This window comes from Onychomys torridus, chromosome 1, assembly GCF_903995425.1.
Source record: "Onychomys torridus chromosome 1, mOncTor1.1, whole genome shotgun sequence".
Taxonomy (NCBI): domain Eukaryota; kingdom Metazoa; phylum Chordata; class Mammalia; order Rodentia; family Cricetidae; genus Onychomys; species Onychomys torridus.
The window spans coordinates 80,950,377-80,971,738 of record NC_050443.1 but is presented as its reverse complement, the minus strand read 5'-3'; the positions used below and the strand labels follow the sequence as shown (position 1 = coordinate 80,971,738).

The following is a 21,362-nucleotide window of genomic DNA, read 5'->3' as shown; positions in this document are numbered from 1 at the left end:
GACGGGGAGGACGGCGGCACTAGAAAAGCCTTTGCCTCAGGCGGGCTGCAGGAATTTAGGGACTCAGTGGATGCTGACAGGTTAACACCGACAAGTCAGCCAGGCATTCAGAGAAGGGGTCAAAGTGGGGAGGAAGGACTGAGGGAGGCCCCGGGGAGGATGGATGAGGTTTCAGAGGGGCCAAGCATTTCTGAGGTAAGGAGCACCAGTGATGAAACAGGAAGAAGCAGTGGGAAGAAGAGACAGAGAAAGAGGTGGCTCAGATGAGAGCATCTCAGCACTGAGTGGGTGGGTCAGGAAGCCATGCTGGGCTTTTGAGATCTGTTAGTACATCTAAAAATGTTCTCGGTAGTGTGTCAGTGTGTGGCTAAAGAGGTGGAGATGAAAGGCTAGATCACTCTTGGTGTACACTCTACCTTAGTTTAGTAAGTGATGCTGTCCCCTAGTCCTTGGGGCAGGGAAGATGGCGGCAGGGAGATGGTCGGAGAACTGGTGGTTGGCTGGTAGGAATGAGGCCAGCAGCCTGAGGCAGCCTCAGTGGAAGGAGGGAGGGCAGAAGGAACTGCAGGAGTGGAGGGCCAGCGCTGGAAACACTGCTGGGTGCTAGAGGCTGGCAGGAAGAGCAGCTGAGTGTCAGGCTGGTAAAAGATGATGTTATCACCTCTCCCAGGAGTGGCATTTACCTTGTACCATTTAGATGCCTCCAAGAAAAGTGAGCTCCTTGTATACAATGAATGCCTCAGGGCTTTAGGGCTTATTTCTCTGAAGGAACTGAGTCAAAAATCCACCATGATTAGAGGTATGCTCTAGGCAGACAGAGCTGGCATGCGAGCACATTTCTGAGAGGAAAGTGTTAATGCAGCTTAACAGCCCTGGGGTACTGAGACATGCAGCTGCAGCCACCTCTCTGTGACTTCTCTTTCCAGTCATGGTCCTCCTCCATCTTTTCATGTACTTGCAAAGTCAAGTATGGAAGCAGAGCCTTCCTGTTATAAGCAAACAACAGACAGAGGCAGCAGCATCAAGGATGAAACATATACACTGTCAGTATACTTCTTGTACCACAGTAACAGAAGATGGACACAGTTAATTCGAATCCCTACAAGAGAACTGTCTTCCCATTACTCTTCCTGGAAAGGGGGATCAAAAAATTCTTCCAGGAGTCTTTCTGTAACTTATTCCACCACCCTGCTCAGTGACAAGAAGGCATTTCCTCTTTCACTTCCATGGAGCACCTTGTCCAATCTCTTGCCAGAGCACCCACCCCGTTGCCATGGCGTTGTTTACACATCTGTCAGCATGAGAGTCTCAGGGTCAGAGACACTGCCTGATCCTTAAGATGCCCTGAGGTTCATGATCTCAGAGACAGTAACATACGATGTAACAGAGACATGCTTTAAAGCCCAGTCTGTCTCCACAGCATGTACCTTTTCAGTTATGGGGTCTCTTGAAGCAGAAAAATGATCCTGAGCAGTCTGCAGTAAGCTCTGGGACAACACTGTACAAGTTCACAGGAGGAAGTTCCTGAATAGGTGGACAAGTAGGAAAGACTTCCCAAGAGAGGGAGGTGTCTGAGTATCTGGGTGAGAAGTGAGGAGATAGAACAGTACTCTAGGCAGCATGGGGATGCTGAAGGCAGAGATGGAGTTAAGAAAAATGGAGTTACAACTGCCTGCATACAGATGGGATTCTGACCTAAGTCATAACAATAACTGCTACAGACAACAGAAAACGCGTTTGTCCTTCAGTGTGGACCTGAGCATGTACACAGGCACATACAAACATTTACTTATGTGTCATGAAAGCAGAAGAGACACTGAGGGAATGGAGCAACTATTAGGACAGCAGGAGGGAGGGAGGGAGAGAGGAGGGCATGGGGGGACTATGATCAAAGCACACGATACTTGAATTCCACTATTATATACAATGAGTATACCCCAACAAAAATGAAAAAAAAAAAAAGGTAACTACTTGTCACAGAGCGTCTACTATGTGTCTGCCAGGAACTGGGACACCCAGTATTAATCTCCACATACTCCTATGAAGGAGGTGTCCGCTGACATAAAATAACCAAGGCTGGAAGAATTAGGATAACCTGTCTGTCGGTTATTGGAAACTGGGATCCTCTGTGGTGTCTTGTCTACTACTCCATGCTGCCTCCTACAGGCTGGAGGGTGTCCACATCCTCAGCTTGATGTTGCCTGAGCCTCTTCACAGCTAGGGAGAGCAGCTGCTCCCTGTACCCCAAGCGTAGATCCAGGAACCTAAATCCCTGCAGCCCTTGTGAGCAGACAGTCTTTGTGCCTAGGCCTGCCTTGGGTCTTGCAGAGAACCTCCCTCTGTGTTGCTACAGCACTACAGCAGAGCTGGTGGCCAGAGCACTCTGATAAAGCTGATGGGCAGGAAGGCAGACCCTTTGGAAAAGGTCAGCAGAGGTCAAAGACTTTGGAAATGTTACAGACAACAGCCCCAGGACAAGAGAGCAGGATCCTGCCTCTTGGTTGGCTGCTCACACACACTGGTAGACTAAGGGAGGTCAAGAAGGGGAGAGGGGTCAGAAGTTGGCAGGCCTGCAGGCCCTGAGTGACAGCAGCTTGTTCAGGTCTAGAAGGGAGAAACAAGTGGGCCATGGTTTCGGCCCTCGAGGCTGGGAAACTGGGGCAGGGGTGTAAATGGACGACTCCTAAAAAGGCAGGTGGGAGAAATGCAAAGGTGGGGGCTCAGGGCATCCGTTCCAAGTCACCGGGCAGGAAAGCATGTCCCTATGTCCCTGGAATAGCTCAAAGGGCTAGCCTTGGCCTGGGGGGGTAAGGGTGGAGGGAGCCTCATAAAAGGCCCTCGCCTCCTCATTTTGAAGGTGTTCGATCTGGAAGAGGAGCGTGGAAAGCTCCTTGTAGAGTGAACACTGACTGTTTGGTGGCTGGGGGAAACAGGGATATGAACCAGAAACAATGACTGGGCATATTGATTTTAAGGCATGGGAGAGAGAAGCCCCACAATGCACACTCTGATGCCTAGCTCCAAATGTCTCACCAGAGGGCTTTCCAAAGGACAGAGTCAGAGCAGCCTTTGAGGGGAGCAGCAGTCCTTACTCAGTCACCCCAGGCACAGTCGTCACACTGCAGAGCAGTTTTGCCAGTTAGTTACAGACCAAGGCATGTTTTGGGGCTGGCCCCTTGAAAGTTGAGGGTACAAGCAAGGGCTGGTTATGAAGCCAGTGTGCCTATGGCTGACAGGAGGTGGTAAGGCTGGGTTCCTGTGATGTGTCCCAAATCCAAGGACATGACATGGGCAGGAAGATGACTGGGATCCTGGACCTGGAAGGCAAAGGCTCTGGGACAGAATCAACTTCCTGTGAAGGCCAAGTGTGGAAAAAGTGGTTAGGTCGCAAACAGGACAGTCGGTAGAAGATACAAAGTGACCACAGCGCATTAAAAGGTGTTCCCACCAGTCCCTGTGAAGCAAATGGAAGTGACTAGCTGAGGAAGGAGTGGGATCCCTCACCCCTGATAGAATCCACCCAAGGGAATGCCTACCAGTCTTGGAGAGATTTCTTCTGTGAGGGAGGAAGACAAATTTGAGTGACCCAGAGGGCCTCAAAGGAACTGTCTAGTTCTTTCAGTTCCCGTGGTAAATGAATCCTGACAAGGACCCGAGGTTCCAGCCCCAAGAATGGGTGTCTGGACTTCACAAAGCAGCAGGGAATGAGTGACTAGATGTTCTTTCGCCACTGTCTCAGGCAGGGGTCTGGGTCCTCAACATGTGCCACCACTCTCCCAGAAGTGGGTGGGGATAAGGGGACTAAGAAGGGAACGGCTGTCTAAGTGAACTCTTTGGTAGTGAACTCTGTACCAGACTTAGATAGGACCATCCCAGCCAGAGTCTGGTGCACTCTATCTCTGTAATGAAACTGACACTCTCGAAAGGGAGGACATCCATCGTTCAGTGGATAGTTACAGAACACTCACTATGTGCCAAGACCGCTCGTACTAGGGATACTTAAGTCAATATGGTCTACACTCTCAGGGGGCAAGTCAAAAAAGCAGTTCTCTGCTTTATTATTGCTGCTAGTTTTGGAGATAGGATCTCAGTTATGTAGCTCAGGTTGGCTTGGAATTCATCATGAAGCCCAGGTTGCCCTCCAACTTAAAACCCATCTGTCCCAGCCATCCAAGTACACCAGGTAATAGAGAGCAATAAAGAGGCCTAAGTGGGATTGTAGTGGGGCCGAGATCCAGGAGAACAACTTTTGTGACAGGGGGCAGTAGGGCTTAGCCCAACTTCCCTTGATCCCCCTGGTCTTGCTCTGGAGGTCACAGGAGAAAGAGAGAATACTTTTGGCAAGAGCTAATAATGAACAAACTCTCACACTGTGGCTGAAAAACAGCTCAGCAATTAAGAGAACTTTCTGCTCTTCCAGAGGACCCAAGTTCAGTTCCTAGTACCCATGTTGCTTCTGTAACTCCAGCTCCAGGAAGATCCAATGCCTCTCACCTCTGAGGATACCTGCACTTGGGTTAGGTGCACAAACCTACTCCTCCACATAATTAAAAAATATGTTTTATAAAAACCTCACAGCTTGAGCAAGCCAGGGGGAAAACCCAGTACACAACCCTCCTCTATGGCCTCTGGTTCAGTTCTGCCTCCAGGTTCCTGCCTTGAGTTCTGGCTTCCTTCAATGATGGACTTTAACTTGTAAGACAAACTCCCCTACCCCCCAAGAAAAACCTCACAGCTTATCACAGACAGGGTGGAGGATCCCCCCGCCCCACAACACACACACACTCACCCAAGAACATACACCAACCACCAGAGGGCAAATCACACATTGACACTATTATTCTTTGGAAACATGACCACTCCCTTAGCTCAAGGAGAGTAACAGGATGCTAGAAGTGTGGATTACTCTCCCCTGCCAACCACAACCCACAGCTCTCACCTCCATCCAGCAGCTCCTTGACGATGCGGTAGTCGTCAGCCAGGACAGCATAGTGCAGGGCCGTGCAGCCCTTGAAGCTAGCCCGGTTGTTTAGCCGGTTGTTGAAGTCATCCTCTCGAGTGACCAGGACTGAGGGACCAAAAGGAAAAAAACCCTCCGTTAACAACAAATTAGTCTATGCATGCTCATTTTCTTTTCTCTCTCTCCTTTCCCTACCTCCTCCATCTCCCTTTAGTGGTGTGTGTGTGTGTGTGTGTGTGTGTGTTTTGACAGGGTCTCACTATGAAGAGCAGGCTAGCCCAGAACTAGCAGAGACCTGCCTGCCTTTGCCTCTCAGTGCTGGGACTAAAGTGTGTACCTTTGGCTCTCTTTGTCCCCCGCACCCCCCTCCCTTTTTTTTTTTTTACTTCTGAGACAGAGTATCACTATGTAGACCAGGCTGGCCTTGAACTCAGAGACCCAACTGCTTCTGCTTCCCGAGTGCTGGGATTAAAGGCCCATGCCACCACACCTGCTCTCTTTGGTTTTTTTAGACAGTGTCACTATGTAGCCCTGGCTGGTCTTCAACTTGCCAGGCTACACCTGACTCTATCTCCCATGTGTTGGGATTCCAGGTGCGAGCCACTAGGTCCAGCTTCATCTGTCTTTTGATTTTTTCATGTTTTTTGGAGTAATGTTTCTCTATGTACCTCAGGTTAGTCATTCTGTTTCAGCTGCTCAAGTGCCTGGCTTTTCAGTATTTTAATTTATTGATGTACTTCTAAACATTGTTGTACCTACACTGTGTGCCTGGTCACCTGGGCTGGGCAAGAAGAGGTAAACAGTCTGGTTTGTTTCATGAATGTTGACTGACATCTACAATTCATTCTGGGGACATGAAATGAATCATTACAGTCCCTGACCTAAGCTGACTGAAGACAATAAACAGATGTGTAGAGTGTTGTTGCAGGTAAATCCTATGTTGGGGTACAGTGGAACGACAGAGAAAGCCAGGAGACGGTTGAACTCAGCTTGAGTATAAAGAAAAGGTTCCTAGAATATTGGGCAATTCAAAGGATAAGAGATCAGGTGATTTAAAAAAAAGGTGGGGGTGGGGTGGTAAAGCCAGGGAAGGGGGGGTGGGATGGTAGAGCAGGGAAGGGGGGGGGGGATGGTAGAGCAGGGAAGGGGGGGGGATGGTAGAGCCAGGGAAGAGGGTGGGATGGCAGGACCAGGGAAGGGGGTGGGATGGTAGAGCCAGGGAAGGGGGGGTGGGATGGTAGAGCAGGGAAGGGGGTGGGATGGTAGAGCCAGGGAAGAGGGTGGGATGGCAGGACCAGGGAAGGGGGTGGGATGGTAGAGCCAGGGAAGGGGGGGTGGGATGGTAGAGCAGGGAAGGGGGTGGGGTGGTAGAGCAGGGAAGGGGGTGGGATGGCAGGACCAGGGAAGGGGATGGGATGGGGTGGTAGAGCAGGGAAGGGGGTGGGATGGCAGGACCAGGGAAGGGGGTGGAATGGTAGAGCAGAGAAGGGGGTGGGGTGGTAGAGCCAGGGAAGGGGGTGGGATGGGGTGGTAGAGCAGGGAAGTGGGTGGGATGGCAGGACCAGGGAAGGGGGTGGAATGGTAGAGCAAGGAAAGGGGGTGGGGTGGTAGAGCCAGGGAAGGGATGGGGTGGGATGGTAGAGCAGGGAAAGGGGTGGGGCAAGAGGTTGCTCTGTATAGAAGAGCCACACACTTCTACTGCTTACAATTCAGTAACTTAAATTTGATTTACAAAATCAGGTAAAAATTTAAACTATAGAAGAGTACAAAGAAGAAAAAGGAACTAATATCTCAGCAACTTGAGAAGGAACACATAGCATTTTGGTTTAGCTCTTCAGGGATTGCATATTGTGCCTGGGGGTGCATTCTCTACAAAGTCAGAATTTATTGTATCTGTAATTTGCTTTTTTTGTCTGTTTTGGTGGTGTTGAATGTTGAACCTGGTGTTGAACACATCCTTGTGCATGACAGAGTTCTACCAGTAAGCTCCGTCCCAGGCCCTGCAATCTGATTTTTTACCCTTAATAACCATCTGTAAACATTTTCTGAAAGTGAGGGAGACATCCTTGTGAACAGAACCTGCAAACCCTCAGGCTTACTCTAGTCCTACTATTCATGTTCCCTCTCTCTTCTCTCTCCTGTCGAATTAAAATAAACCTGAAACTGTTCCCACTTTTCAAGAGCCCTGGGTTGGTGGACATACACATTTGGGCAAGAAACTGATCTTGCCTGGACTGCTTGATCAACTGGACATACAGGACCCATAGAAAGGTGACCTCTGAACTTTGCTGGACAAAATGGTCCTTCAGGTTCCTGCTTCGCAAAGGAAACTGCCAGACATTCTACAGGACACTGAGAGAAGTGACCGAGAGACTCTAGCCCTGTGGGCTGAAGACAAATGCCCCAACTTTACAAAGGAACTTTAGGTGACTGTCCAGGCTGCCAGCTGTCTCTGTCTACCCTGCAAGACTCCCGAAAGTTGTTTGCATCCTTCTCCCAGTTCTCAGGTAATATTATATCCTTCTGGGGTCTTTGATGTGGTTGAAGACTAGATAGTTATAATTTCCTCAATTATGATAAAAGATAAGTTAGATATAAAACCTTAGACTCACAAATATAAGACAGATAGGATATCTTCAATACTGTAACTGTAATTCTTGCTTGATAATTGTCTTGTTATCTGAAATTTTACTATATAAAAGTTAAAACCTTGCTTTTTGAAAAAAAGAAAAGGGGAAGTGCTGTGGGATGTTCTGTATGTCAAATGTGTTGCTCTGATTGGGTAAAATAAAGTGCTGACTGGCCAGTTGCCGGGCAGGAAGGATAGGGTAGGCGGGACAAGGAGGAGGAGAATTCTGGGAAGTGAAGGCTGGGGCAGAGAGATGCTGCCAGCCACTGCCATGACAAGGAAGATGTAAGGTACTGGTAAGCCACGAGCCACATGGCAAAGTATAGACTAATAGAAATGGATTAATTTAAGATAAAAGAACTAGAAGATTTAATTTATGATAACAAGAAGCCTGCCACGGCCATACAGTTTATAAGTAATATAAGCGTCTGAATGATTATTTTATACATGGGTTGTGGGACCATGGGGGCCTGGTGGCACCTGGAGAGAAGCTCCCCAACTACATGAAACGGGCTCTGACTTATGCTGCTGCCCAGACCCTTTTAGACTGGCTAATAGACTAGAAGATTCCACCCCTCTGAGACACTGCCTGGGAGACAAGGCTCCACAGAGCAGTTTCTAGCCTGCTTGGGTAATGAGGTTTGTGACCAGGCAATCATTCCTACGCCATTCTTTGAGTCCTTTCAGAATGACTGAATGATGTTAATATTGATGATACTCCCTAAAGTTCTAAAGTCACAAGGCTGTTCAGTAGTCTAGTCCAGTGCCATTTTCCAGACAAGAACTTGGAAGCTCAGCTTGCTCGGCTTGCTAGTGGTGTGTGAGAGCTCAGAGGCTGGGGTGGAGGGACTGCTTCAGCCTAGTTGTCAGACCCAGAACCAGGGTGAGTCCTCATTCTCCCTGCAATGCGCCAATGAAAGAATCCAGCCAGACAGAGAAGCAGAGCCCGGATGTTGTACCAGTCTTAGCCCCTCGCATTCTCTCCGTTTCTTGCTCTGACAATACTGTCACACATTCAGTGGAAGCTGGCCTCACCATATAACAGCTGGAAGTGTGTAGCCAGCACCCTAACAAGCTAGCTTGGGTAGAAGCACTTCAAACCTTTGGCCAAAATGAAGATGGTGGAACTCAGAGCTGGAGACCAGACCACACTGCTGTCCCTACAGTATTATGTGACCTTCTCCTGGGCACCAACAACAGGAAGTAAGAAAGTTCGTGAGCAGCTAGGGTTAGATCAGCCTCTGGGCACACGAGGGGGCAGGGTCTGGAGTAGCCTGGCCTTTGGGCACACCTGAGGGTGGGTATCTAGGTTAGCCTGGCCTCTGACCACACCTGAGGGATTATCTAGGTTAGCCTGGCCTCTGAGCACACCTGAGGGATTATCTAGACTAGCCTGGCCTCTGAGCACACCTGAGGGTGGGTATCTAGATTAGCCTGGCCTCTGAGCACACCTGAGGGTGGGTATCTAGGTTAGCCTGGCCTTTGAGCACACCTGAGGGTGGGTATCTAGGTTAGCCTGGCCTCTGACCACACCTGAGGGATTATCTAGGTTAGCCTGGCCTCTGAGCACACCTGAGGGTGGGTATCTAGGTTAGCATGGCCTCTGAGCACACCTGAGGGTGGGTATCTAGATTAGCCTGGCCTCTGAACACACCTGAGGGTGGGTATCTAGGTTAGCCTGGCCTCTGAGCACACCTGAGGGTGGGTATCTAGGCTAGCCTGGCCTCTGAGCACACCTGAGGGTGGGTATCTAGGTTAGCCTGGCCTCTGAGCACACCTGAGGGTGGGTATCTAGGTTAGCCTGGCCTCTAAGCACACCTGAGGGTGGGTATCTAGGTTAGCCTGGCCTCTGAGCACACCTGAGGGTGGGTATCTAGGTTAGCCTGGCCTCTAAGCACACCTGAGGGTGGGTATCTAGGTTAGCCTGGCCTCTGAGCACACCTGAGGGTGGGTATCTAGGTTAGCCTGGCCTCTAAGCACACCTGAGGGTGGGTATCTAGGTTAGCCTGGCCTCTAAGCACACCTGAGGGTGGGTATCTAGGTTAGCCTGGCCTCTGGCATATCTGAGGAGTCACCTATATTAGCATAGCCTCTGGGTGTGTGTAATGGTATCTATGCTTTTCCTGTTCAAGCCCTTTAGGAGCTCAATCAGAGCTCCAACCCTTAGTCACAAATCACTCTAGTTACTCACTCTTAGTTATCACATCATACTGGGGACCTTGTTTCTAGCTCACTGCAGATTAGGAGAAGGAAATAAGGCTGGGGAGGACACAGCAGATTGATCACAATCCAACACTGGCCAGGCAGGGAGGGAAAAGAACAGGACAATGAAAAGCTGAAAAAGGATTCCAAGCACAGCACCTCAAAAGGCCCTAAGGGCATCTCTGAACTGCCACACAGGACATTAACTGCTGGCTATAATGATAAACCTGAAGAAAAGTGATAGTTGGCTGAAGAAAGCAAGAAGGGTATAATCCATTTTACAAAGAAAACCCATCATTCATTCAGCAAACAAGTGTAATGAGCACTCGTGCGTGGTGGTAGCTTCTGGAGATGCAATAATGAATGAATAGGGCAATCTCAGATGTTAGGAATCAACTGTCTGAATGGAGACTCAAACCAGTGAAGTTTTTTCACAAGTGTGATGACAAGGCTGTGCATACAAGGTGTTTACCACAAAACGCAGGTGACTTCAAGGAACATCGAGGAGACGACTTCAGGAAAATGTCCGCAGAGGACCAGTATCACAGCCCAGGGATAAGCATTGCTCCTCAAGTCTCCTGCTCACCTGAGGTCTCACCTCATATTGCCTTCCTAATGCTTGTTCTTACCCTGAACTTGTGAAAATGCTATTCCAGCTGAACTCCACTCATCCCTTAACTGTCTCTTGGCTGGCTAATTCCTTTCTAGGTCTCTAACAAAGGGTCACTTTGTCCGGTGGTCCTTCCTGAGTGGAGGTAGACATTACTCCTGCAGGCTCCTCTATCATCTCCTCCCTCTCCCATGTGCTTCCCTACTAGCCAAGGCCAGGCAGTGTGTTTACATTTTTCACTACATATACTCTGCGCTATAGTCCAGAACACAGCAGAGCCGGGCCCAAACTGCTTGACAGATGCTTGCTGAATCAGCAAGTAGATATAAACTGAGTGCCTCTCTTATGAAAATCTAAAATCTAAAATACTCTGAAATCCCAAACTCTTTGTTATTCCAAAACTTTTTTCTGTGCTGGCGCCATTCTGATTTTGGTTGGGCTCGTGACACATGGGAAGCAGAGGCAGGAGGGTTACAAATCTGCAGCTCCTGAACTACACACAAAGACCTTGTCTCAAAAAAGTTCCTGACTTTGGAGCATCTGGAGTTCTTATTTCTGGATTAGAGGTGTTCAACCAATAAAACCTATATACAAATATTCCAAAGTTCAAACAAACTCTTAAATCTGAAATTCTTCTGGTGCTAAGCATTTTGGATAGATATATTTAACACTGCACACAATTAAAGTCTAGAGCAGAGAATGGCTAGCAATTGAGCAAGCTCTGGGACCAGACACTGGTGTTTGAATCCTGGACTGACTGTGCAGGTTCACATGGTTTGCTTAATCTCTCTGTGCCAAACTCCTGTCTGTCATGGAAAGACTGACAGGAACCTCTTGGTGGGTTGCTCTGGGTGTGGCAATACAGCATCTGGTCTCAGTGAAAGGCATCATCGTTGTTTCTATTTTGTCTCTTAGAAAGGCACAGGAGCAGGACACTGCAGGTGTGAGGTAACAGCCACCTGCTCTGCATAGTGTCACTCAGCAGTGTCTGCTTTGAGTTCTGTAATGCCGGTGCCCTCCAGAGTCAGCAAAGATCACTTCAGAACTACCCCGTGAGCTGTAAGTTTACGCTCCCATTTCATAGGGGAACCCTGATGTTCAGCAGAGTGACATTCAGTGGCAAGCAGGAATCTTCCAGTTCAGCAGGGCCCATTCTGTGCTTGGCATGACGCTTTCTCTACACTGCCCAGTGTTAGTAGTCCATGGTCCCCAAAGGCTCATATTTGAATGCTAGGTCCCTAGCTGGTAGAACAATTTTGGGAAGGATTAGGAGGCGTGATCCTTGGGGAGAAGGTGTGTCCCTGGCCCAGTCTCTTTATCTCTGCCTCCAACTTGTAGCTAAAATGTAAGCTCTCAGCTACTGCTCCAGTGCCACGCCTGCTGGTCTGCTGTCATGTTTCTTACCATGGGATCTCTCTCTCCCTTTCTGTCTCTGTCTGTCTGCCTGTCTGCCTGTCTCTGTCTCTGTCTCTGTCTCTCTCTCTCTCTCACACACACACACACACACACACACACACACACACACACACACACACACACACACACACACGCATCCCCCCATCACCGAAACTGTAAGCAAGCCCTCAATTAAATAGTGCTTTGTTTTGGTTTTGCCTTGGTTGTGGTTCTTCATAGGAACAGAAAAGTAACTAAGACACAGCCCCACTCCTAACTGCTGAAAGGACCAATCCTGAGATCTCCCTTTTCTTAAACCATAAAAGACGTTTGGAGGTAGAAAGGGGGTGGAGAAAAGGAACAAGACTCCCCCCTACCCCCACGGCCTGAGAGTAAGCAAAGTCATCCAAGGGAGCATCCAAGCCTGTCTCACCAGCTGGCCACCAAGGTGGTCTTCTGAGACCCAGCATTTAAGGCTGGCCTCTAGCCAGCGAACCATCTCCTTCTTAACAAAGACATCTTCCCACCTGTCTCCAGCACAGGGGGTGGCAGGCTCCTCTCCCAGAAGCTTTCCCTGTCTCTGTGGGAGGTCCCACACCCCTCTGGCTGCAGGAGGAGGGACAGCCACTACTCCACTCACTTCTGCCCCCTACCTCTGCCTGTCAACGTTAGGAAGTCTATGACTCAGGGGTCCACAGCCAGGGCCCTGGAGTCAGCAGCAGTAAGAGTCCCGATGGCTTCCATGTAGCTCTGGCTGCTTCTCAGCACCACTCAAACACACAGCCCTGCCTCCCATGTTGAGAAATAGTTAAGGTGAAGATGTCACACAGTCTCCCAATTCTTAGCTTTATTATGTGCTAAGTACTATGTAAAATGGTATGACAAACAATAATTTGAGGAATACTGAATAGTTAGTGCTTATTGTACTGAAACACCAATGCTTACAATTAATTATAAGTCTATAATTTTAATATAATATAAAATAATTATATCTTCATGAAGATATAATTCTTTAAATAAAATCTGACATAGGGGGTTGGCAAGATGGCTCAGAGGTTAAGAGCACTGACTGCTCTTCCAGAGGTCCTGAGTTCAATTCCCAGCAACCACATGGTGGCTCACAACCATCTGTAATGAGATCTGGTGCCCTCTTCTGGCCTGCAGTCATACATGCTGTATACATAATAAATAAATAAATCTTTAAAAAAAAATCTGACATAGATTAGGGGTGTCAATATGTGCCCCAGGTAGTACACAGCACTCAGGAGCAGAAGCAGGTCCATATCTGAGTTCGAGGCCAGTCTAGTCTACATAGTGAGTTCTAGGCCAGCCAGAGCTCTAACAGGAGACCCTATTTTCAATAAATAGACAAACAGACAAATAAATAACACAAAGATTTATGGCCATGTATTCATAAAAACCCAAAGGTAGAAACAATATAGCATCTATCAACTGATGAATAGATAAACAATATGTAATAGAATACAATTTAGCCATAAAAAGGAATGAAGTAATGATATTTGCCACAATATGCATGAAACATAATGCTAAGTAAAAGAAGTTAGAAACAAATGAGCAGATGGCATATGGTTCCACATACGGAGAAATGTCCATTTTAGGCAATCTATAGAGACAAGGTAGATCATTAGGTGTCAGAGACTTGCAGGCAAATGGAGAATAAGAACTGATAATGCATATGAGGCTTTCTATGATCTGATGAAATTGTTCTAAAATGGATTGGGATGATGGGTGTATAACTATTGTGAATAAGAATGAATCTCTGTTATATAGTTTATATGGTGAACTTCATCATATATGGAGTAAGTTCAATCAAGCTGTTACATTTAAAAGTATAAGCCAACCTGGGCAGTGGTAGTGCACACCTTTAATCCCAGCACTCGGGAGGCAGAAGCAGGTGGATTTCTGTGAGTTTGAGGGCAGCCTGGTCTACAGAGTGAGTTCTAAAAAAGCCAAGGCTGTTACACAGAGAAATCCTGTCTTGAGAAACCAACCAAACCAACCAACAAAAAATTAAATAAGTAAAGTATAAACCCAAAAAAGGTGACTGCCAGGTTTAGTGGCACATGCCAGTAATCTCAGCACTTGAAGAGGCAAGAGGCTTGGGAGTTCAAGGCCAGTCTGAGTTTCTATCTCAAAATAAAGTGCCTGTAGGAAGCTGGGCACATTTCTGGCATTCAGGAAAGAGTCAACAAGTGGTAAGTTTATATCATGTTCTTTCTTCTTGTGATGCCATCCTGCCTGGCTGGAACCATCCCTAACACTAGTACTGGAAAATGGCCGAAGCTCCTTCATATTCAGTGGAGGGTCACAGGTATGTATGTCACTCTAGTACTGTGGGAAGAAAATAATGCCTTCTAGTTATTAAACTCTATGTGTGAGAGATCAGGCCAGGCACTTGATCAACTATTTTCCTCACAAGAATGCATTGGGATGACATTTAATAAATGAAGGAACCAGTCTCAGCTCATGCAGATGGTTTAAAGTGGAATCATCAGGCAATGATTATCTGTCCAGCTCAGATGCTTGTCTTCTTTTCTGTGTGACTTCCTTCCGACCTCGTATTTGTTTACAGTGGACTCACACTTTATGAATCAAGCAGCCTGAGGTCATGATCTCCCTTCCTCTATGCATTCTAGTAATATCTAGTTCACACCAAATTAGTTGACATATTCTCCCGCATGGGCTTATGTCTTCTTATACAGTTTCATGCATATATTCTTGAATGTGGCAAGTGCTCAATAAATACTTCTTTAGTGAGATGTTAAGCTTGTCATCCTAAGTAGAAACTAGGTTCCTGAAGTATGGATATTGCTATCAGCTTTATTCTTTGCAGAATGTATGAGCCCATGGTGGCCGAGGCTGGCTTCAGGTCCAGCTTCCACTTAAAAATGGTTGTCACAGGTACCATGCTCTCTGTTCATGGACTCCTTAGGAACAGGGTCTTCTTGGCCCATCACTACCTGTCCCATGTGTAACAAAGGAGCTGGCACATACTGGCTCAGAAAAGGTGTGACAGATTACAGGGAAGACTGGGCCAGCAGCCTTCTGACAGGAAGCACAGCTCATCTCTTCTAATTCCACAGAATGGAAGGGAGAGCAGGAGCCTGGCAAAGAACTGGAGACGGCTTATTGACTCTGAGTGGCGTCCTCTTTGGCCCAGGACTCCTTTCCCAGACAGCCAGGTGAGGCTTTTCAGCCCCACATCACATCTCCCTCACAGAATGTAAAGGGGAACTCCTAGGAGTCTGCCACAGACATGTGTTGAAACCCAGACACTGACTGCTTCAACCGCCCTCATGTCTCACCTTTGCCGACTCTTAGAGCAGCAAGGGGCACACAGTCTCTGGACCCCTTTGCTCTGCTCTAAGATTACCCTACACTCATCCTCTCCCATCCTAACCAAGGCACATCCTTTCAGCCCCAGGAATCCTTGGGGACAAGCTGGCAGCAAGAAGCCTGCTTCTCAGCAGCTGTGCAACCTGGCTGGTCCAGCTTGGTCCCTCAGTGATCCCTGTCTCTGCACCTGCTTGCCTCTCCTCTGCCTTTTCTTCAAGATGTTAAAAACTTGCAATAAAAAACAAATACAAAACGCTGTAATTAATAGCCAATTCCAAGCCAACCAAGCATCTCTACTAATAAACCTCAACACTTGCAAAAAGAACAATAAATTCTGCCCCTCTCTGGTTCTGAGGTGGTCTTTTATATACTCTGTGTGGTGTGTATGCATGTGGGTAAGTGTGTCTACATATATATTTATTTTCCTTTATTTCCCATCCAGGGAGGGGCAGAATAATGAACTGCGTGCGTCAGAGAAGATGAATCTGAGATACTAGGGAGCGGTGCAGTAAAAAGATTAAAGTGTTATTATTGTGGGTTTTTTTCCCCCATGGTCCATTGTGACAGCTCGACCGTCATCTGTAAAAAATGTCTCAGCGAGAGATAATCATCGGAAACTCAATAAAGCGTCAGGGGGAGCCTCAGCCCCCATCAATCACTGGGTGCCTGGAAAATTTCAGCCCTCTGTCTCCCTTCCTGCTATCCATATAAATGTCTCTAATATATTTTGTGTGGTGTGTGGGACCCAACCCTGATTTGGAACTTTTGATGAAAAAATATTTATACACAAAATATGTAAATCAGTTAAAAATCACAAGACTAGCTCTTTGCCACCCCATCATACTTTTTTCTTATTTTTATAAATGCATCAAATTTATTCTTTTTAATAAAACATGTCAACTACTCTCTCTCTCTCCTGAGAGAGAAAGACATATATATCCATGTAGGTTTGGGGAGCTAAAAGGATAGAAATAATTAACCTAACTGGTTAATACATTTCATCTTGAAGTTGGCCAAAATGCCTGATGAAGTGACAGACCTCTGTCCACCCCGCTGATTCTGTGGCAGTACTGAGAAATGGCATGCAGAACTACTGCCCGGAAGGGCCCTGAGACTCCTGAGTGGGCCTGGACAAGGATGAAGAGGAGTCAACCATTAATAAAAACAACTTGCCTAGAGCTTTTAGCCTGCCGGCTTCCCAAGCCTCTGGAGAAGCCAAAGGCTTTGGCACACTCAGTGAGAGGACGCATGCAGCCTGGTATGGTCTCTGAGCTCTGTACAAGGTAAGGAAATCGTTTCATTGGCACTGGACATCACTGCTTAAAAAAAAGATTATTTGTGTGTGTGTGTGTGCACACACACATGTTTAGCCTCAGAGGCCAGAAGAGGGTGTCAAATCTCCTAGAGCTAGAGTTACAAACAGTTACCATCCACTTGATGTGAGTGCTGGGAACCAAACTCTACTTCCCTGCAGGAGCAGCAAGTGATCTTACCTGCTGGGGCATCATCTCTCCAGTCCTTGGACTGTTTCCTTTAGTGAGCACACAATGTTGAACATAAGATCAATAAATGTTACCCGCTGCTTGCTGCCTTAGCTATTGACATGGTGTGGCCTCATCACACCTTCCCCTTCTCTATCCTTGGAGCAGTCGATTCCTGCAGCCCCTCTCCTCCAGGACTTTGGAGGTGCCTCTGCATTTCATGATAGAATCCTGGTGTCTTGATCTGACCGTCTACTAATGCTGTGTTGTTATGGCTCATTACTCACTGAAAGGAGATCTTCTGCATGGATGGTGTACCCTAACATATCCATTCTCCAGTCTGAAACAAGACTTCTCTATTTCCCACATCTGAGAGTTCTGGACAAGGTACATCCCTGCTCTCCTCACACCTATCCATACCCACTTCTCTGTCCTCTGGCAGCTGCCTCAAATCTTCCTAGAGTTTGGGAATTAGGGATAATTTTATTTCCTTGACTGCTTCAGCCCAACATTTTTTGCTCTGAGCTCTGTTGTGATCTGTACTTGTGACTGGACCCTGGTCCAATGTGGTTTTGGTTGTATCCAATCTTTATTATTATTAGCTGCCATTCTTACACATAATACTTGCATGATATTTTGCTTTTTTCTCAAGTGCTTTCATTAAGTATGTCAACTGACTCTTTCCCCCCTGGGGTTGGGAGCACAGGTCTCATAATGTAGCTCAGGCTGATCTTAAACTTTATTCTTTCTGCCTCAGTCTCCTGAATGCTGGGATTATAAGCATGCAACACCACACCAGCAATCAAATGATTCTTACAACAAATATGTGGTGTGAGAAAGAGTCTCTATAGTTGAAAAAAACAGCACAGAACAGGATGAACTGCCCAAGGTCCCATCATTAAGTAGCAGACGATTCATTTCTTAGATTCAAATTAATATTTGACTCTTTAAGGATAATTTGTCAAAGACCCTGTAGTTTCCTATGGACATACTGAGACTAATGATCATGATGGGGTTCAAACAGGTTTTCATTAATGGAATTCCTCCTACGTTCCGGGCTTAGGAGAGGGATAAATATATTATTTCTAGCTCTCTTAATCACTTTTATTTTACAAATTGGAGGGAGAGCTTCTGAGATGTCTAGGGACCTGCTCCAGGTGTCACAGCTACTAAGTGGTCCACACACTGACCACAGCTTAGGCACATCTATGAGTGAAGCCTAGAGTGGCAATCTAAGCATTGGACTACAAGTAACACCCATAATCTGGACTGTGCTATTCATGGGCAGGGAAGGGGGCTGGCATACATGCAAAGTCAGGTCTCTGGGGATGAGACCCAAACTCTCCCCTGGGAGCGCTTGTATTCCTATTAGTCTGCATTCTCTATTGTGCCAGGGAAGGCTTGGGCCCATGGTGCTTAACTTATACACTGGATGGTTAGCTTATGGAATGAATGTTGGTGAGACCACACCTCTCATGGTCTGGGGATAAGAAGAACTATTATAGTATAGAGAGCAATTCCATTACCGCCAGCGGGGACTCCTAGCCACCTCCTGAACTCCAGGGCACTTGTCCACTGGTTTGTGATGCGCCAGCTTGCACAGTCTTGTCCCCCATCTGAAGGCAAGAGATGGGGAGGTCAGCTGGAGCAGGCCCAGGACCTGTCGCCCCTGTGGGAAGGGGTTCTTAGGTGGGAGGGCTTGGCTCTGGTAGGTCCAATCTGACAAGCCTTTACTCTGGAAGAGCCCTATGCCAATCCAGTTCTTCAGGACTCATCTTTATTCAGCTGCCACTCGGAGCTGAGAAGAGAGCCTGACTTATGGCCTGTTCTGGCCACGTTTCTACCATGTTTTATTGTTTTAATTGTACATATGAGAGGCACTTGGAGTGCTCGCTTGCATTTCTGACAGCACCAGACACTGGATGTTTATAACCATTACTTATAAGCAGCCTGCGGCATCCATGGCTGGGCGACTTGTTTACTGTTACCACTAATTTAATGTCTCCTCCACCTGAGGATCTGAGCCCACTGCCCAGCCACAAGTGGAAGTCTCCTGGAGTGAGCAGGTAGGCTGAGGTTCTGAAGGGGATGTGGTCAAGACAGGGAATGAGCTGGCAGAGGAACAGCTATACTACCACCTGTCTGTCATATCTGTCCCATTTGTGTCCCTTTCTTAGAATGTATTTCCTCTCCCGCCCCCCCCCCCCCCCCCTTAAGGCTGAAGCAGCTCAAATCCATTTTGAGCTTATTGCTTCCTCTGAGCTTATTGCTTGCTCAATGTGTAGCTGAGCATTCAGAACCATGGACGACATCATACAGTTACCAAGACCTTTGGCCCATATAACCCAGTGACCCATGGCAAGAATCTCCTAAGAAAGCGGGCAGATAGATATTCAGCCTGTTTATGCTCCTTGGTACATTGCTCACTATTCCTAATCAGGTGTCCTGACTTATACTGAGCCCAACTACATTCATAGAGGAACTTTATTGCCACTGACTTTTACAAACATATGGTTATTGTTAATCATCCTAACAGTCCAATAACATGGATGCTATTATTATCCCTGTAGTACAGAGAAGTCTGAAAGTTAAGGACTTTATGTCCCTTGCCAAGAGTACATAGTCAGTCAGTAACAGGGCTTAGATGAACCATGGTTACCTGGCAGTATCTCCTGAGTTTTTTTTTCAAGGAGCAGTGCTGGCATGTAAGGCAGGGGAAAGGTATTCCTAGGCATGGCTGACCTGTGACAGGGCCTCAGGGAGCAGAGCAAAGACCAGTCTTTCCTCCTCAGGCTGTGTGTGTTCTGGGCAAGCAATGTAGACACAAAGTGTCTCCTATCTTTTGGTTTCCTTACTGGAGGGTTCTTCTCAGACAACCTGGCAATCTCCAACTCACCCTTAAGGCTCAATTCAAAGTCATTCACCCAATGACATGTCCAAGACATAGCTTGATCTTAGAAAGACCATCAGTAGCTCATTCTGTGCTGCTTACATTCTTCATACAGCTAGCTACCTTTGCCTTCACCACTCGGTAGTATGACTCCTTGCTAAGGTCCATGTTATTTGACTAGGAACACTGCTGAGGGGCCAGACCATGTATATTCATTTAGATATTCCCAGCATCTGGCAGAGTGCCTGACATGCAGTAAAAGCAAGCTGAATTATAAATAAGTGGAACTAATAAGCAATTATAACTGTAGAGAACTTGGCAATTCACACGTCACATTATTTTATATCTTGATCAACACAGCGATACTGATAGGCAGACAAAGGGTATACAACTGGGGTTAGGGAAATTGGGCCAAGGTCACAAATTACAATCCACCACCTTCTCTCAGTACCAAGGATAGGTTGAGACCCACAGAAATAACAATTATAAAATATGGTGAGTTAGTACTGACTCTGCTCTGACAGCAAGGGCTGTCTAGCTGCCTTAAGCCTGTGGCTTTTCTGTGATACCAAGACTCACTCTTCTAAATTCTTCCCACACATCTCCCAGCTCTCCACCCCCATGTCAAGTCAGTCAAATGAACCACAGGGGTCTTACACTTGCATCTCACCAATAAGGATGACCAGAGCTGGGCAGTCCTGGCTCACACCAGGCAGGCAATGACTACTAACAGAAGGGATGAAAAGACAAGGAGTATTTGACTGGAGAAAGGTCTGAAAACACGGTAAAGAAGATGATAAAGGATTCTGGGGCATCTAACCTTTGGCTCCTGGAACCTGACATGTGGTCTACAATATGTTGGGCTGTCCTCATAATTAACCTGGCAGCTAGAGAAAAGCCCTGAGATGACACATATGAATTGTCATCATCCTAGTCCCATTCAGAAAGCAGAGAACAAAGTCCATCTAAACATACACACCTTGGAAAATAATCTGGCAGACAAAGGTAGTCAGTGAAGAAGAGGGGATCTTATAAGCTCCTAGTACTGAGTTTATTAACGGTTCCTGACCAAATTCTAGAACTAAAAAAACCCCCAAAAAACAGTGCTGTAGACTGAACTCAGGGCCTCATGCCTACTAGCAAGTACCCTACCACTGTGTAGCATGTCTAGCTCTAGAATGCTCTTTTTTTCTTTCTTTATTTTTGTTTGTTTGCTTTTTTGAGACAGGGTTTCTCTATGTATCTCTGGCTGTCCTGGAACTCACTCTATACACCAGGCTGGTCTTAAGACTCAGAGATTCAGCTGCTTCTGCTTCCCAAGTGCTGAGACTGAAGGTGTGCACCACTATGCCTGGCCCCCGGATGCATTTTTTAAATGCTTCTTAAGCACTCTGATGATTACTGAGCACCTATAGGTTCCTTGAAAACAAGTCATTAATGTGCAGGAGTAAGAAAGGTCATTAGGATAAGGAAGGAAAATGAATGTAGGGGACATTTTTTAACAACAAACAGTAGAAAACAATCTCTCCATTTGTAGTCAAAGGTAGAGGATGGAAAAGAAGGGGCTGGTTGACGACAGCTGTGGGCAATGACAACACATCACAACTGCCTTGCCACGTGCTGGAGACTCTGCATCATCAATGGCCCTATGATCACTTGATCTAAAAAGTGCATGATGGTAGGGAGCGTGTCTGCCTAGAAGAGTGCTAACACAAATAAATGTGATCAGTAAGTAGTTTTGAATAAATACTGAATCCACAGAAAGCCCACTGTAACTGCAGGCTATACAGAATTAAAAGAAATAGTTAATACTTTATCTTTCTTTCATGGTAGCCTTT

At 46.9% G+C, this 21,362-nt stretch overlaps 1 protein-coding gene across 1 annotated transcript in view; it reads right to left on the bottom strand.

The window, feature by feature from the left end:
- The window catches only part of Clpb (caseinolytic mitochondrial matrix peptidase chaperone subunit B), a 124,364-nt gene that overhangs the window by 58,505 nt on the left and 44,497 nt on the right, over positions 1 to 21,362 (bottom strand). Inside the window, exon 5 of the mRNA XM_036188175.1 lies at positions 4,940 to 5,068. Coding sequence (XP_036044068.1) covers positions 4,940 to 5,068 — 129 coding nt within the window. The remainder of the gene's footprint in view (positions 1 to 4,939; positions 5,069 to 21,362) is intronic.